The sequence below is a fragment of the Bos grunniens genome, chromosome 10, assembly GCF_055505025.1.
Source record: "Bos grunniens cultivar Pamir isolate PY7600 chromosome 10, Bosgru_T2T1.0, whole genome shotgun sequence".
In the NCBI taxonomy this organism is placed as follows: Eukaryota; Metazoa; Chordata; class Mammalia; order Artiodactyla; family Bovidae; genus Bos; species Bos grunniens.
The window spans coordinates 45,407,104-45,423,410 of NC_141174.1; the positions used below are offsets into that span (position 1 = coordinate 45,407,104).

The 16,307-nt window shown below is 38.8% G+C and overlaps 1 protein-coding gene and 1 non-coding gene across 5 annotated transcripts in view; both read right to left on the reverse strand.

The window, feature by feature from the left end:
• MYO5A (myosin VA) overlaps positions 1-16,307 on the reverse strand; it is a 205,890-nt gene that overhangs the window by 35,096 nt on the left and 154,487 nt on the right. For all 4 annotated transcript variants that reach the window (XM_086320975.1, XM_086320974.1, XM_086320973.1 and 1 more), the window contains exons 25-28: positions 15,123-15,236; positions 7,483-7,626; positions 7,206-7,259; positions 3,410-3,637 (exon numbers count right to left, since the gene is read on the reverse strand). In XM_086320975.1, coding sequence (XP_086177101.1) covers positions 3,410-3,637; positions 7,206-7,259; positions 7,483-7,626; positions 15,123-15,236 — 540 coding nt within the window. The remainder of the gene's footprint in view (positions 1-3,409; positions 3,638-7,205; positions 7,260-7,482; positions 7,627-15,122; positions 15,237-16,307) is intronic.
• On the reverse strand, positions 2,847-3,023 carry LOC147364466 (small nucleolar RNA SNORA81). The gene has a single exon (XR_015135620.1). It is a non-coding gene; the product is annotated as a small nucleolar RNA SNORA81 (small nucleolar RNA).

A 16,307-nucleotide genomic window follows, 5' to 3' on the forward strand; every position in this document is an offset into this window, starting at 1 on the left:
AAAGTATTTTAGCTATGTTTTATAAATATTTTACTATACATTTGATAGAAATTTTTTTTTTTCTTTTTTATGAAGGCGTAAAATCTTTCTGTTCTTAAAAAGCCATACTCAGATTTTTTTTTTTTTTTTGGCTGTGCTGCATGGCTTGTGGGATCTTAGTTGCCCAACCATGGATTGAACCCGTGCCCCCTGTAGTGGAAGCACAGAGTCCTAACCACTAGACTGTCAGGGAATTCCCCACACTCAGAATTTTAGTTTTAAGTAATAACTTAAAGAACCAGTTTCTATATTAAATAATGCTACATGTATTCTCTGACATCTGAGAACCTATATGATGTGGTTTTGAACTTGTAGTAAATTAGGTAAGTTGATCTAGTGAGCCAGTCTAAAGGAAAGATGGTATAAAGTAGCCAGTCCTTCCCTCCTCTGGTCTACCTTAGCTAAGAAACAGTTAAGTATGGGATCAGACTCAGATTACCAGCGCTAGGAATTTCCTTACTCACTGCTCAAAGTGTTTCTGCCAAGACAGGAACCAGAAGTTCTGAAAGGGCTGCGCCATGTAGGAAAATCCCACCCTTCCCAAGAAGGGGATGCTCAGCTCCTCAGCCTCCTCCTCACCCTTGGCTAACAAACCCACAGCTGGTAGAAGTGAGAGCTTGTGCTTCTGAGTTAAGGGCTTTCCTCCCTGCTTGTGGGGGCCCACCATTACCACCACTGAGGGTCACAGAGCTGACTATGAGTTCAAAAGTCATGGAGGCCTCTCTGTGATCCAGACAGGAACCTATGACATCCATAATTTTACCACTGACTTCTCAAATAGGAAGAGGTCAAACAGGAAATTAATTTATAAATACCAAAGTAGATTTGGTGGCCAGAAAGGATCAACTGTGTATATTGGGGGATACTTACAAACTAAAATCTAGGATTAAATAGAAGTATTTGCTAAACAATTAAAAAATTAGAATTACCTTGTCATCCTGAAAAATCACAAGTCAGCAAGCATGAAAAACAAATGGAAAAAACAACAAACTCTTATTTCCATAAATAAATTCCATCAATGAGTCCCCATCAAAACATAAAAAAGCTAACTGTGAAAACAACCATGACTGGTTTCTCCTAAAACTAACTCTGTATGTAAATTAGTATCCATGGAACTGGCATGTGGTGGACATTAACACATATTTATGGAATGGCAACTCTTAATTCTCAGTTGAAATTCTTTTTGAGTTGTTTTGATTTTTCTAATTGTACAGTATTTGTGAGGATGTGAGAAAACAAGCCTGCTGCTCATGTACTGGGGTGAAATTCTTATCTTAGGTTTGTGAGAGTTTCAGTAATGCCTTGACAGGAGGTCATTCATTAGTCCAGGTGAAGCCTCCCAGAACACTTGCAGAGGTAGAGCTGGTAAACTAGATGTGGCTGGACTCTATCATCACCTGGCTCATGGGGTGTCACTGCCTGCAAAGGAGTTGTGAAATGTCTCTTGACTAGAAACGGAGTGGGACAAACAGCCCTGGGATTGAAAGGTCTCAGTCAGTGTCCTGTGCGTTTCTCTTAAGAGAGAAGAGGCTGATGCTATCTGTGGGCTGAGAACCTGGAGAGCAGGGACCTTGGTTAGACAGGGCCAGCCCAACAGGGGCTGGGGAGAGGTCGTCACATGGAATATGTGAGGCAGGTAAGTGAGAGTGTGTGATCCCAGAGCCACATGCTCTTGTGAGCTGAGCTGTTTTTAGGTTCCTTGGTTCATTTTTCTTTCCATTAACTTTTACTAAAGTTTCTGGTTATTACAGAATATCAGATTGTCACAGGAAACCAGACACAGTGATCCTCATTTTGGACCCTACTCCAGCTAGCATGCAGAGGGAGGCTGGTTTCTCAGAGGCTCAGTCCCCTCTGTGAGTTGTCGTTATCAAGTACATCATGTGCCAGGTCTGGTATCTTAACCACATGCAGAACTACCATTTCTAAGAGAAGTGCTCTTGAACCTTCTAGGCATCCCATTCATTATATACTATAGGCTTCTAAAAATTGAATTATATTGAGATACAATTTTATATTAATTTCATTTATGCAACGAAGTGAGTAGATATTTTTATATATTATAAAATGATCATGATCATTAAAATGTCTAATTACCATCTGTCACCAGAGTTATTACAGTACTATTGACTATACTCCCTATGCTATAAATTACATCCCTATGACTTATTTATAACTGGAAGTTTGTACCTCTTAATTGCCTTCACCGATTTTACCCAACACCCTACATGCCTCCTACCCTGCAATCACTAGTTTGGTCTATGAATCTGCTTCTGTTTTTAGATTTCATGTGTAAGTCATATTGTATGGCATATACTGGTCTCTGTCTGACTTACAGTCATTTTTCACATGACATGTCATGCAGCTGGGATACTTGATTGCCTAATTCTTGGTAACACTTTGCTGCATGAACATGGGCAAGGAGGAACGCAGATCAGGTTTTATGATGATTACTCGAATTCTCTCTGGTATCAAATGACAAAAAGCCCACTTTTCACCAACACACAGCAGTGTTGGATCTGAAGTTACCTGAGGGCAGGGAAGGACTTCAAATAACCATCTATATCTCCATCCTAGGTCCCTTCTGTGGAATCACTAAATACAGTCCCTTCCATCTGGGCCCACTCCCACATTAAACAGAATTCCTTGAGGTGAGCAGAAATCATCTCCATGTCACTTCTCTTCATTGATCTCATGTATAATCTTTACATGTGTTATCTTCCCAGTTAAACAGGCTATTTTCTTTCTTTTTTTTTTTTTTTTCAACTTACATTCTTTAAAACCTCATTTATTAGATTGGTCTAATGACATATTGCACCAAATCTTAAGACAAAGGACACTGGACATTAAGAAAGAGGTCCACCCCAGTCTTTACAATCTAGTGCAGTTCCTCTTCTTCTTGTGTAATACTCTGCTAGCATTATTACAAAAACCAAGGCTATCTTGGTTTCTGTAATTTTAGCACAGTGCTTATACAAGAAGGTATAAACAGGCTATTTTCAACAAATAATTTAAAATTGTATTTAATGGCTTCCCACAGCAAGGTAATTTATGGATTTTTGTACTTAACAGAATTGTATTTCTGATTAAAATTTATTGTGGTCAGATTACTATAAAAATATTCATTTTAAAAGCCCTTTGTTAATGAGTGAGAGGTGAAACTTTGAGAAGCAGTTGGGATTTTACTTGCTTCTTGCTCAGTCTAATTGGTATTTGCAACAGTTTTTAAACAATGTTGAGTTTCTTTTTTTCAAACGATGATATCCTCAATTAGACTAAATACACTTAGGTTTCCTTCACATAAATTGGAGGGAAAGAACAGGAAGAGGCCAGTCCCCAACACCCACCTTCGCCACTTGCTCATGCTCACCTTGGGTTGTATGGCTTCCTTCTGGCTCACCAGCTGAGACCTCAGGATGAGGACTTCCTCCTTGCGGACATCAAGCTCCTCACTCACAGACGTCAGCTGCTCCATGAGGACACGGTAGGCTGGCGCGCCTGGGGCAGTCACCTCAGGGGCACTTTTCTCACTGAGGGCCTTTCGTAACTCATTTAGCTCATTTTTCAGTTTTTTGTTTTCTGACTCTAGTTCTTGACGCTGTAGGATGAGACAAAGAATGGTTCATCACCATCTTCCTCAGCTTTACATAGGATTACTTACCTTTCCCCAGGAGAGCAGAAGAATTCTGCTGGAAAAGACCACCAGAGCCACCCTAGGGAATGGTTCCCCTGGGAACTCAGCTCTGCAAATTCAGAAAGTCAACATCAAGTGGAACTGAGCAAGGTGAATGATACTTTGCTTCATCAACCCAGGTTTCAGAATCAAATTTGTTCCAGGTCTGCCCAGGGTATGTTCACAGGCCTGAAGAGAATGCTGAGTCCTTAGGTATGAGTTTGGGTAAGTACTAAGAAGCTCAGGTTTTCTTTATGTGTAAATACAAGTGCAAGTATAAGGGTCCAACTGTCAGGTTACTTCTAATGAATGGTTCAAATGAGCAGATCCCTGAAATGTTGAGTAGCATCCTCTTATCTCTATTGTAAAGCGGACAAGAAAAACCACTGGAATTTTAGGCTTCTAATTTCTAATTAAGAAATTATATGACATGTAAGCTAATAAAATTCTCTATAGTGTTTCAATAACAACAAACAATATATTTTTGAAACTTCTTTCCTGTGTGACAAGCTTGTGAAGGTGCTGGCAGAAACCTTGAGATGTGGAAGGAGAGGATGGGCCACCTCCTCCCTCAGCCATCCAGATGGACACACACATCCTTCACCATCTCCACACTGTCACAGACCACCAGCCATCCTCATGTCACCAGTTAGTGCTGCCCTTGGCACGCTCTGCTCCAACAATGGCAACAGGAGCCCAGAATAGAGTTCTGAGGCTAAACTGTTTACTGACACTAAAATACAAAGGGGATAGGATACTGGGTGGGAAATAGTGAAGCAAGCAGGCATCAAAAGTACCATGCTGATTTATTTAGCATTACAATAATGAAAGCGAGACCCTTCCATACACACATAAAACATTTTATTGTTTCTTCCAGAGAAGCAATTTTAGGTTTGTAGCACCAAGTTAGACCTTTCAATATGTCACACTAAGACTATCTGAAGACCTTTTCTTTTCTGCTTTAAGAATTTATAACCTTTTCTTTCATGGATTAGTTCATTCTTATGTGTAAATGAATGCTCCTTCCTATCCCCAGTATCCCACCGAAGTAATCAGATTCATATTTCTGTTTCTGCAACAGAAAAAATATGAATGTCTCTACTTCAACACCTAAGCTCCGATGCCATGTTTCCCAAACTTTAACGTGCATCAGAATCACCTAGAGGGTGGAGGGCTTTAGATTTGGTGTGACGCCCACAGATTCGCTTTTCCATCAAGTTTCCAGGTGTTGTTGACGCAGATGGCCCAGGGACCACATTTTGGAAACACTGAGCTAACACTTTGGAACTTTGTGATCTGGGCTTCATTTTTAACATACTACAGAGAATGTCTCTCCTTGTCAATTTTTTTGTGAAAGGCAGGCAGAAGCAGAAGATTTGGAGATCAGATTCCTATCCCTGTTCCTTTGGCCTGTCCCATCCCATCCCATCTGATTCCTGTCTTGCATAACCCATATCATGATTTGGTTTTCTAGGCAAAGAGTATAAAAGACAAAGGAGAATAATGGAGATGACCCTTTGCTGCCACCCTTTTCTTTTTCCACAAACATAAAAATGTACTACCCTAGTAGTACTTTCACTGGGGGAGCAAAATATTTAATTATGTTATAATTTAGAAAGGCTAAAAAAGGTCCTATGGGGTATTTAAACAGTAAATATCATATTTTGGGGGTGAAAATTAGTTTTCAAACAAGTTGTGATGGGAACCTAGCATGTTTCCTATTGTTTGGCAATCTGGATTCAAGATCAGACTTTACCAACTGATAGTAAATCTCTTCACTGTTCTAAGGCCTCAGTTAATTGATCTTATAAAGGATATAAAAATTATCTCAGAAGTGTGACAATGACTAAACAAGATAAGGTAAAGGAAAAACATTTCAAATTGTAAGGTAAATATAAGGTATTATCAGTTAAGTGTTTAGAATCACTCTTAGTGTCTTCAGGGGAAGGAGTTGAACAAGGCATTGTGGGTTTGGGCGGGTAGAGGACAGGCACTCTCCACACCACGATGCCATACAGCCTGGAGAGGAGGCACTTGTCAGGGCTCTGGACTGTGGGAAGCAGCAATCCACACAGAACAGGGGCCTCTTAATGTGCATAGATTATGTTCTAAATCACAGTAATAGGAAATAATTTATCAGGACTAGATTTGCATAATATTACTAAAAACAAAAAAAAATTCATGATTGTTTAGAGAGACCTCAGGAGTTCTCAAGTATATGTAAATGTCTACTGTTAAATATTTTGTGGCTTTTCTAATTTTTAGTTTTGCTTGGTTATAATTATGAACCTTATTGCAATTTTCCAGCTATTTTAAACCATAATTTTCAAAAGCAGAAAAAAAGTTTAAAAACTGGCATAATCGGAAAACATCGAGAATAATAAATCTAAGGCTAATAAATTAATTAATAACCTAGGGAACTTTTGGAGCTGGTGGTGACTTGACAGCTGACAATCTGATAGCTCAGACTTCTAGGGGCTCAAGATTTTGATTCTGGAAAGCAAAGGAAGGAGCCAGGTGGTGCACAGCCAGCTCGGAATCAAGCAATGGGACAGTTTCCCCTCTGGGCTTCATCTCTGTGTTACCCAAGATGCTCTGTATTTTAGGAACTAATGTTCCTAACCAGGGCCTTTTCCTGTGTTCGTGCGCTCTAGAACACACTGTGGCAGCTTATCTCCATCTAGTAAGACTCTGCCTTGAACCACTAAGAAGATAGAGTTCTCCACCTCCATCCCCTTCCCTCCAACTGTTCTTTAAAATGTTAGACTATGTTTCTTCTCTGTAAACAAATATCTGTCTTTCACTGCAAACACATAGTTTCAGTGGGATGTGACGGTTAGAGCATGGGGTTTGGAGTCAGAGACACCAACATTCAAAGTCCGCTCCTGTCAGTTTCTAGTGGGGTTATCTTAGGAAGTTACGTATACTTCTTAGTGTCGATTTCTTCATCTATAAAATGGGAATTAAAATGCTTACTTGCAGGATTGTTGTTAAAAACTAAGGCTGATGTATAAAGTGCCTGTATTTTAAAATGATGAAGATAATGACAGCAGCCAACGTATGTTGTGTCTTTACTATGTGCTCAGCACTATTCTACACAGTTTTCATGAATTTCTTCATATAATCCTCATGAAAGTCCTAGAAGATAAATATTATCATTGTTCCCACTGTATACATGAGATAACTGAGGATTATTTGCATACAGCCATAGAGTGGGGGATCCAGCATTTGAACCCAAGCAGTCTGACACCAGGGTCCATGTCCTTTACTACTTTCCACAGCCTCCAAAGGCAGCTACTGCTTAGGCTGAAATCTAGCTTCTGTGAAAGAGAACTTTAAAAAGGTAACAATGCAAGGCCAGAAATAATGCCTGCAAAGAGCTTAAGCTAGGGCCTCAGGTACCACCAAGGATGTTCTCTGAGAGAAAGAGGCTCTGAATGGGTTTCTTGCCAAAACAAGATATTCAAAGTCTTGACCAGACACTTCCCATTACCTTGAGTGACTCATATTCCAGTTCTGCACCTCTAATCTGTGGTCTTTCTTCTTCCTAGGGAAAAACATAAAGTTAAAAACTTTATAAATAAGTAGTTATATTTTAATTGTTAATTTTTACTCAGAATATTACCTAGCTCTGCAGAAAACAGTAAAGAGAATTTAGCCCTCACTTGAAGGAAATCCTACTTGATTAAAGTACTTCTGGCCTGAGTTCCCATTAAAGAGACCACAGAACCCAGTTTGCCATGGCCCCAGGGTGGGAGAGCTCTGCTCACCTTTGCCTTGCTGCGGAGCACCTGCTCCTCCTTGCGGTCCAGCTCATCCTGCATCACCTGCTTCTCCTGCTCCAGCTCTGTGACCCGCTTCTGGAGCTTGAGGAACAATGACATGTCCAGAGGCACCTTCTTCTCACTTGGCTCCTAAACTCCAGAAATTATAAGATGGTCAAGATGATTCATAAGATGTAAAATCTGATGAGAAAATGATGAGTAGCTCGGTAGAAAAATAGTCAAACTTATAGGAGAAATATAAATGGCCAAAGAGTACATGAATAGCACATCCAACGAGCTAATAAATGAAGAAATGCAAATTAAACAACAGTGAGGTACCACTTTCCTCCATCATATTGATAAAGACTAACAGTGTCTTACATGATGTTGGTGGAAGTATAAGTAGGCCCTTTAGAAGAGAAAGTGAGCTGTATTCATTAAAATTTAAATCTGTATATCCATTAAACTAGCAATCTATGTTTAAGAATTAATTCTACAAAAATATTTACACAAGTACACAAAAATATCAATATAAAAGATGTTCACTGTAGTATTTTTGTAATCACAAAACCTGAAAAGACTCCAAATACTGGTCAATAGGAGACCTACTTAAATAAATTCTGGTATAATCAAACTATGAGATATTTACAGCTGTTAAAAAGAATGAAGTAGATCTACACAAGTAGATAAATATGTTCTAGATAAAAGTATTAAGTGAAATATACAACTTGCAGGATAGTATCTATATTGTGATCCAATTTTTCTTAAAAAAAAAAAAATACACGTGACTTTTAAATATACCAAGCCTATGGCATACAACAATCTAAAAGGCCATCATGGTTATCTTAGAAAATGTGAGGTACTGTGGGAAAGTTTCATTTTCGGTTTCATACATTTCTATATTTGAATTGTGTACAATAAGCATGTACTACTTTTATAATTAGGAAAAATGATTTTTGAAAAGGTGAAATGCTAGTATAAATATATTGAGATCATACAGAGAGAAAACAAAAAAACCAAAACATATATAACCCTTAATAAACTAAAAGATAACCCAGTAGCATTTAAAAGTATGTCAACTGGTTCCAAAACAGAATCACAGTAATAACTACCAGGTTAAATAAAGATACACTAATTCAAGATAAGCAAAAAGAAGTAATTAACCATCATGGAAATTCTGAGAATGTCATAATTGTTTTACCTCATTTACTTTGTGTTTGAATTTTTAATGAGTTAAGAGAAAGAATTGTATCATTAGACAATGCAGAAGATAAAGAGTCTCTTTTCGTCAGAGAGAAAAAGAATGGTAAGAACAATTTATTTATTTAATTAAATAATCAAAGTATAATTATTAATTATAACAAATATAATTAAGTGTTATATTAATAATTAATAAGTATAATTATCAACCTTTCCCTTCTCCAGGGGATTTTCCCAACCCAGGGACCGAACCCAGATCTCCCACATTGCAGGTGGATTCTTTACCAACTGAGCCACAAGGGAAGCCCTCTTAATTGATCAGCAAATCTTACATTTCCAAATGTCAATTTTTTAAAAAAAAGTTTTTTCTTGATATAAAAGCAAGATAAGTTTTCATAGAAAATTTAGGAAATAAGAAAAGTACAAGAATGAGAACTGTAAGTATAACCTCATATGCAGAGAAAACTCATAATTTTTGTCCAGTCTTTTTTCTATAAATTTAAAGAACAGGAAAAATATTTCATCATAATTTTGTACCATCTTAAAAACTTGGCATTCATTATAACTGTTTCCCAAATTTATAATATGATACTTGAAAGCATAATTTTTGATGGCTGTATTAAAATGTATACCATCATTTGCTTCATCATCATGTTACAGATGAGCACTTAAGTTATTTCTAATTTTTGTACTGAAATATACTAAAGTAAACATCCTAGTATATAAATATCTAAACATTAATGTTTTAATGTCTATTAGGCCTGTTTATACTTCCATCAGTAACCACCACCTTGCCTGGAGCAGCAATGACTGTTATATCATTAAAAAAAATTGGCTCATTTGAAATACCAATAGTGGTATTTCATTATTGTTTTAACTTATATTTCTTTGCCATTTAATGAGGTTGAATAATTTTTATATTCATTAGCTATCTTTGATCTTTTGTGAATTCCTAGTAGTGCCAAGTTCAGCATCATTTTAGTTCTAGAAAAAAACAAACACCTAAGAAGAATCAACTAAACCAAGAAGTGGGGCACTTATAGGCTATCAGAGTCATTTATCTACAAGCTAGTTAGACCTGGACTTTTCTTACTGTCCATTTTATCACGCTCAGAGTAAGAAAAAGGTTGGGTATATTGTCTGTCCTGACTTAGTAGAATAGAGATAACATATTTCCTTAACATAAAATCACTACAGAATTTCATTCACATAAATACTTATTTCTATACACCCCACAAATACTGATATTTTAGCTTATTTATAATATAAACATTCCATCTTATGTATTTTAACATTTGTTCATCTTATTAATGATGTACGTATACATGCAAAGTTGCTTCAGTCATGTCCCACTCTTTGCCACACTGTGGTCTGTAGCCCACCAGACTCTTCTGTCCATGGGGATTCTCCAGGCAAGAATGATGGAGTGGCTTGCCATTCCCTCCCTTCCAGGGGATCTTTCCAACCCAGGGATTGAACCTGTGTCTCCTGTGGTTCCTGCATTGCAGGAAGATTCTTTACTGAACCACTGAGGAAGCCCATTAATGATGTATATATCCCTGAAAATTTTAATTATTTAATCCTTTTTTCATACTATAACTGAAGCCTTCATCCTATGAGTGAATATAATATTTCATTCACTGTAATTAAAATGTCATCATTTGGGAATAATTCCTCTCAGCTTTGAATGGTCATTTTTGTTGAAAAGGAATCCTTTTATTAAAATAGGGTGGGATAACTCTTTAGATACCAGCTAATATTACACAAAAAATTAACTAATTGCTATAGATAAGAACAAAATTTTATGGATAGGAACACTTGACAAGTGCAAAACTGTTTGAGACATCAGATCAGATCAGATCAGTTGCTCAGTCATGTCCGACTCTTTGTGACCCCATGAATCGCAGCACGCCAGGCTTCCCTGTCCATCACCAACTCCCGGAGTTCACTGAGACTCACGTCCATCAAGTCAGTGATGCCATCCAGCCATCTCATCCTCTGTCGTCCCCTTCTCCTCCTGCCCTCAATCCCTCCAAGCATCAGAGTCTTTTCCAGTGAGTCAACTCTTCGCATGACATGACCAAAGTACTGGAGTTTCAGCTTTAGCATCATTCCTTCCAAAGAAATCCCAGGGCTGATCTCCTTCAGAATGGACTGGTTGGATCTCCTTGCAGTCCAAGGGACTCTCAAGAGTCTTCTCCAACACCACAGTTCAAAAGCATCAATTCTTCGGTGCTCAGCCTTCTTCACAGTCCAACTCTCACATCCATACATGGCCACAGGAAAAACCATAGCCTTGACTAGACGAACCTTTTTTGGCAAAGTAATGTCTCTGCTTTTGAATATGCTATCTAGGTTGGTCATAACTTTCCTTCCAAGGAGTAAGCGTCTTTTAATTTCATGGTTGCAGTCACCATCTGTAGTGATTTTGGAGCCCAGAAAAGTAAAGTCTGACACTGTTTCCACTGTTTCCCCATCTATTTCCCATGAAGTGATGGGACCGGATGCCATGATCTTCATTTTCTGAATGTTGAGCTTTAAGCCAACTGTTTCACTCTCCACTTTCACTTTCATCAAGAGGCTTTTGAGTTCCTCTTCACTTTCTGCCATAAGGGTGGTGTCATCTGCATATCTGAGGTTATTGATATTTCTCCTGGCAATCTTGATTCCAGCTTGTGTTTCTTCCAGTCCAGCGTTTCTCATGATGTACTCTGCATATAAGTTAAATAAACAGGGTGACAATATACAGCCTTGACAAACTCCTTTTCCTATTTGGAACCAGTCTGTTGTTCCATGTCCAGTTCTAACTGTTGCTTCCTGACCTGCATACAAATTACTCAAGAGGCAGATCAGGTGGTCTGGTATTCCCATCTCTTTCAGAATTTTCCACAGTTTATTGTGATCCACACAAAGGCTTTGGCATAGTCAATAAAGCAGAAATAGATGTTTTTCTGGAACTCTCTTGCTTTTTCTATGATCCAGCGGATGTTGGTAATTTGATCTGTGGTTCCTCTGAGTTTTCTAAAACCAGCTTGAACATCAGGAAGTTCACGGTTCACATATTGCTGAAGCCTGGCTTGGAGAATTTTGAGCATTACTTTACTAGCGTGTGAGATGAGTGCAATTGCGTGGTAGTTTGAGCATTCTTTGGCATTGCCTTTCTTTGGGATTGGGATGAAAACTGACCTTTTCCAGTCCTGTGGCCACTGCTGGGTTTTCCAAATTTGCTGGCATATTGAGTACAGCACTTTCACAGAATCATCTTTCAGGATTTGGAATAGCTCAACTGAAATTTCATCACCTCCACTAGCTTTGAGACATAATGATTAGTAACTAAGAGTGCTCCAAATGGTGCCCATTCTTATCTCTAATGACATGTATAATCAAAGAGATATTGTCCTCCCCATACCACATGAGCAAGGAGGATGACTGGACCATCTAGCTCAGGAAAGTGTCTAGGGTTTTGTTTTTGCTTTCTTTCCTTTGTAAGGACTTCGTCATCTAGGGCTTTTCCAAGAAAGTGAAGCTTTAAAAACTAATCTAAAAAATAACAACAGTCTCTCGTTAGAGGAAAATCAGGAAAATAACAGAATTTCTTCACAAAATTACCATGACAGGCCTGGCAGTCATCCGGGAATTATTGCTAACAGTAGCTGAGAAAGTTACAGTGATGCTTTCCCTGGATTTGACAAGTGTGAGGAAGCTTGAGAGCAGAAGCAGAACTGAGATAATTAGTCAATGGTTACTAAGAAAGGTGCATGACACAGCAGGGAAAGCAATGGTTCCCAAAAGTGTTACGTGGTCTTTGTAACCCCAGACCACAAAGACGCTGGAAGTGTAGGAGGGCTGTAAGGCAAACAGAGCTGGCAGGTGAGTTCTCCACAAACAGCAGTGGAGGTGCCACTGTGACTTGTGAACAGCAAATCACACGTCTGTGATTTGTGACTAAAGAGACATTAATCCTTTATTTTTACATCAAATTTTGCTATTAATACATGACTGAGGTCAGAATTCTGTGTTTCAAAACAATCTATTTTAATTTAAAAATCAATTCATAAGCAAGAGTGATCCCCTTACTGCCCTGGCCCCTGGATTCTAAAGGAGTTACTTGGGAATAGTACATACAGGAGTTGAAAGTTTTCCTTTAGTTTGTAAGAGGTGATTTGTAAACCTGGCCATTATAGAGGAAGTAGCAGGAAGAAATGCAAACCTGAAGGTGGTAAGTAACTTGAAGAGCAAAGTGACAGCCATAGCCTTAGATTGCCATGTCTCCTGCCCAACTTCCCTTTGATGATCAATCTCTCTTTTCCTATTATCAGTTGTACAGATTCCCATCTTTCTGATCCTGGCCACACCCAGTCTGTTTATTAGACTGGGTTTAAAGCCTGTTTATTGGAGCAAAAACCTTTATTTATTGAACGCTTATTATGTATCTAACACTGTTGCAAGTGTGTAAAAATTAACTCACTTAATCTTCAAAACATCACTATAAAGTAAGATAATAATAGCAGCGCCACTTTATAGAGGAGGAAACTGAAATGCAGAGAGACTGAGGATAAGGTTATGAACTCAGTCCTAACGAGGAGAGTGACTGTAGTCTGCCCCATGATGAAGACAGCACTAACCAAAGCCAGCCACGTCTCAGATGCACGCACTCAGTCACAAGCAACAAGCATGACTAGTTCAGTCAAAACCCTTCCTCGTTTCTGAGAGGAGACTTCCTGTGTATGACCTACTGCTGGTGGTCATACATGACTACCATGTGACAGACAGTATCAATACCCCAAGATCTGTTGGTGATTCCTGAAGCACAATTCATTCTTCATTTTTCAAAAAAGATGAAAACTGTACCAAATCCCACTGTTCAGTTCAGTTCAGTTCAGTCATTTGACATAAAACAAGTGAGAATGAGAGATGAAAAAGGTTACCTCTCCCCTCAAATCTGTAAGAATTTGGAGAAAACACCTTTATATCCACTAAAGGCTCAGAAGCTGTAATTTTGAAATCTTCAAAGTCTAACTCTGGGGTAATCTCCAAAGACAGCTACCAACGATCACCCAACAAAAATAACTTTCTTCCCATTAAGAGATGGAGTCCATTCCCCTCCTTGAATCTGGGCTGGCCTCATACTTTGCTTTGACCATAAAATGTGGCAGAACTGCTACCATGCCAGTTCTGGGCCTGGCTCTAACAGCCTGACATCTTTTGCCCTTGCACTCCTAGAACCCATTCACTGTATTATTGAAGAGAGAAGCAACATGGAGAAACCCAAGGAGGAGACCTTCTCACCCCAGCTGAATGCAGGGAGATACTCCAACCCACACCATAAGGGACAGAAGTACCACCCAGTCAAAACCCAAAGAACTGTGAGCAATAATAAATTGCTGTAGTTTGAAACCACTAAAGTCAGGGATGGTTTGTTGCACAACAGATAACTTGAACAACCTCTGCTATTACATACTGGCCATATTGCTGTATCAGTGTTCCCAGACTAATGTTATCCATTTATCTGTAGGTAGAAAGGGGACTGGAGAACTCCAGTGTAGAACCCCTGAGTGGGAGGAGGTGAAGTGTGGAGCTCTGAACAGACAAGCCTCAATTAGAATACTGGCTCTGCCACTTACAAGCTGTGACCTTGGACCAGTTACTTGGCCCCCTTGAATGTATGAGTCCAACTATATGACATTCCAACAATGTGACACTTTCTTTAAAATGAGCAGAATGAGATGGAGAAACTTTTCATTCCCAAGTAGAACTAAGAAAGGAAAGAATCATTCAATTTTTTTCAGCTCTTCTGCCAGAAGCAGTCTATTTCTGACTTGGCCATTTTCTCAGAATATGAGATAAAAATAGAAAATAATGTGCCTGAATTACCCATTACAGAAACTAATATCATATTTGAAGAAGATATGAGAATTGGTTTGGGAACAATCTAACTTAAAGTCACTGTACTCTTGGAGTTACAGTAATATGTCATTTTGATTTCAAACCATGTAACACAAAACACTAAGACAGATTCATAAGCTGTTTTCCATGCATACAAACTGTCACCAAACAGGCAGCAATTCTGCTAAACTCTAGGGCATTGGTGTTTATATTACAATATTCTAGGATAAAAGCTTACTTTTCAAAAAATGACCTCAGTCTAAAATAAATTCATGATGGGCTATATTTTTTACATACAGAACATGTTAAGGTATAAAAGGGAATTACAAAAGGGAAAATCTGGTCCTCAAAATCACATTAAAAATTGAAATATTGATTGACAAAAATATGTAATAGGTATGTATATACACAGCTAATTAAGCACCTTCAAGTCATTTATAAAGAATATAGAACAAATGTTACATTTATGAACAAATGGGGTCCTCCCTGCAATGGAAATGTTCTCTGTTAATAACAGGATGGGCACATCTTACTTTTATTGATAGGTGTCTAAAATATACCTCTGTCCTTGATGGAATATCTTCAGTTTCTGCAATTTCAGAGCTAAAGGTGTATTCAGACTCATTGCTGCTGTGGGTAGAGTCTGTTCTCTTGTGTCCAGGTTTAGGCACATTCTGCAACACAAATAAGCAGCTACAGTTAACACAACATAATTAAACAATTGAACTTGGCATAGTTAAGACAGCATCCACCTTAACTTGGTTCTAATATTCACGACCTAATGCTCTCATGCCCAAACAATCTATTCCATGTTGTCTTAACAAACTCTTACAAGGGTCACCTCCTAAGCAGAAAGAGGCACCAGGAGGGTGTGACAAGTACAGTTGCAAAACTAAACACTCAGATAAAAATCATCTCTGATTAACGGCAGATCCCCTCTTAAAGTTGTGAGTGGCTAGTCACACGAGGTGAAGCATAAGTATGATGACTTCCATATTATAATCAAACAAAATCACTCCAAAAGTCCACAGGATATATTCAGTGACAGCATAATCATTTTACTGCACCATATTAATAGGTCATGGGATGGGGTTTTCACACAGGCAATTACAGCTTCTGTCAGTTTTATGCATGGAACTGAAGCTCTGGAGTCAGCAGTGGCAAGGATGAGTGTGCAGAACAGGAAGCTGCTCTGGGAAGATCCTTGGGTTATTAATTCAGGGAGCCCAGGTGATAGTGTCATGACATGTGGTAACTAATGAACTAGTATTCAGCAAGCCTGTGGGGAATAGAAAAGTTAGGTATTTGCAGTCCCTTCCTTTCTGGAGAAGTGGTTAAAGAATGACTTGAAGGAAGAGGAAATAAAAAGGTGGGGTTTGGGCCCCTCGCTCCGAGGGTGCCCCCAGCAGAAGAGGTGGAGAGGTTCAGTGGCCTGGATCTTCTAGGGTTACAAATCCTGAGAGTTTCAAAAAGGCCTCTGAAAGCTTTGTGATCTGTCCAATTTCCTTTACTCCTTCCAAGGTGCAGGAAAAGAGCCAGAAGCCACAAAGAGCTTTTTGCCTCGTTCCTTCCAACATCCAGGCTTAGACAAAGCAGACCCATCTGTGAGACCACAGGGAAACAAGCCCTCAGGAGTAGCTGGTGTCTCAAGCCAGACCACTTGGATTGTTCTATGTTTATTAGTAATTTTGGCCTGCAGTTTTCTTTGTGTGTGTGTGTGTGTGTGTGTGATTTCTTTGTCTGAT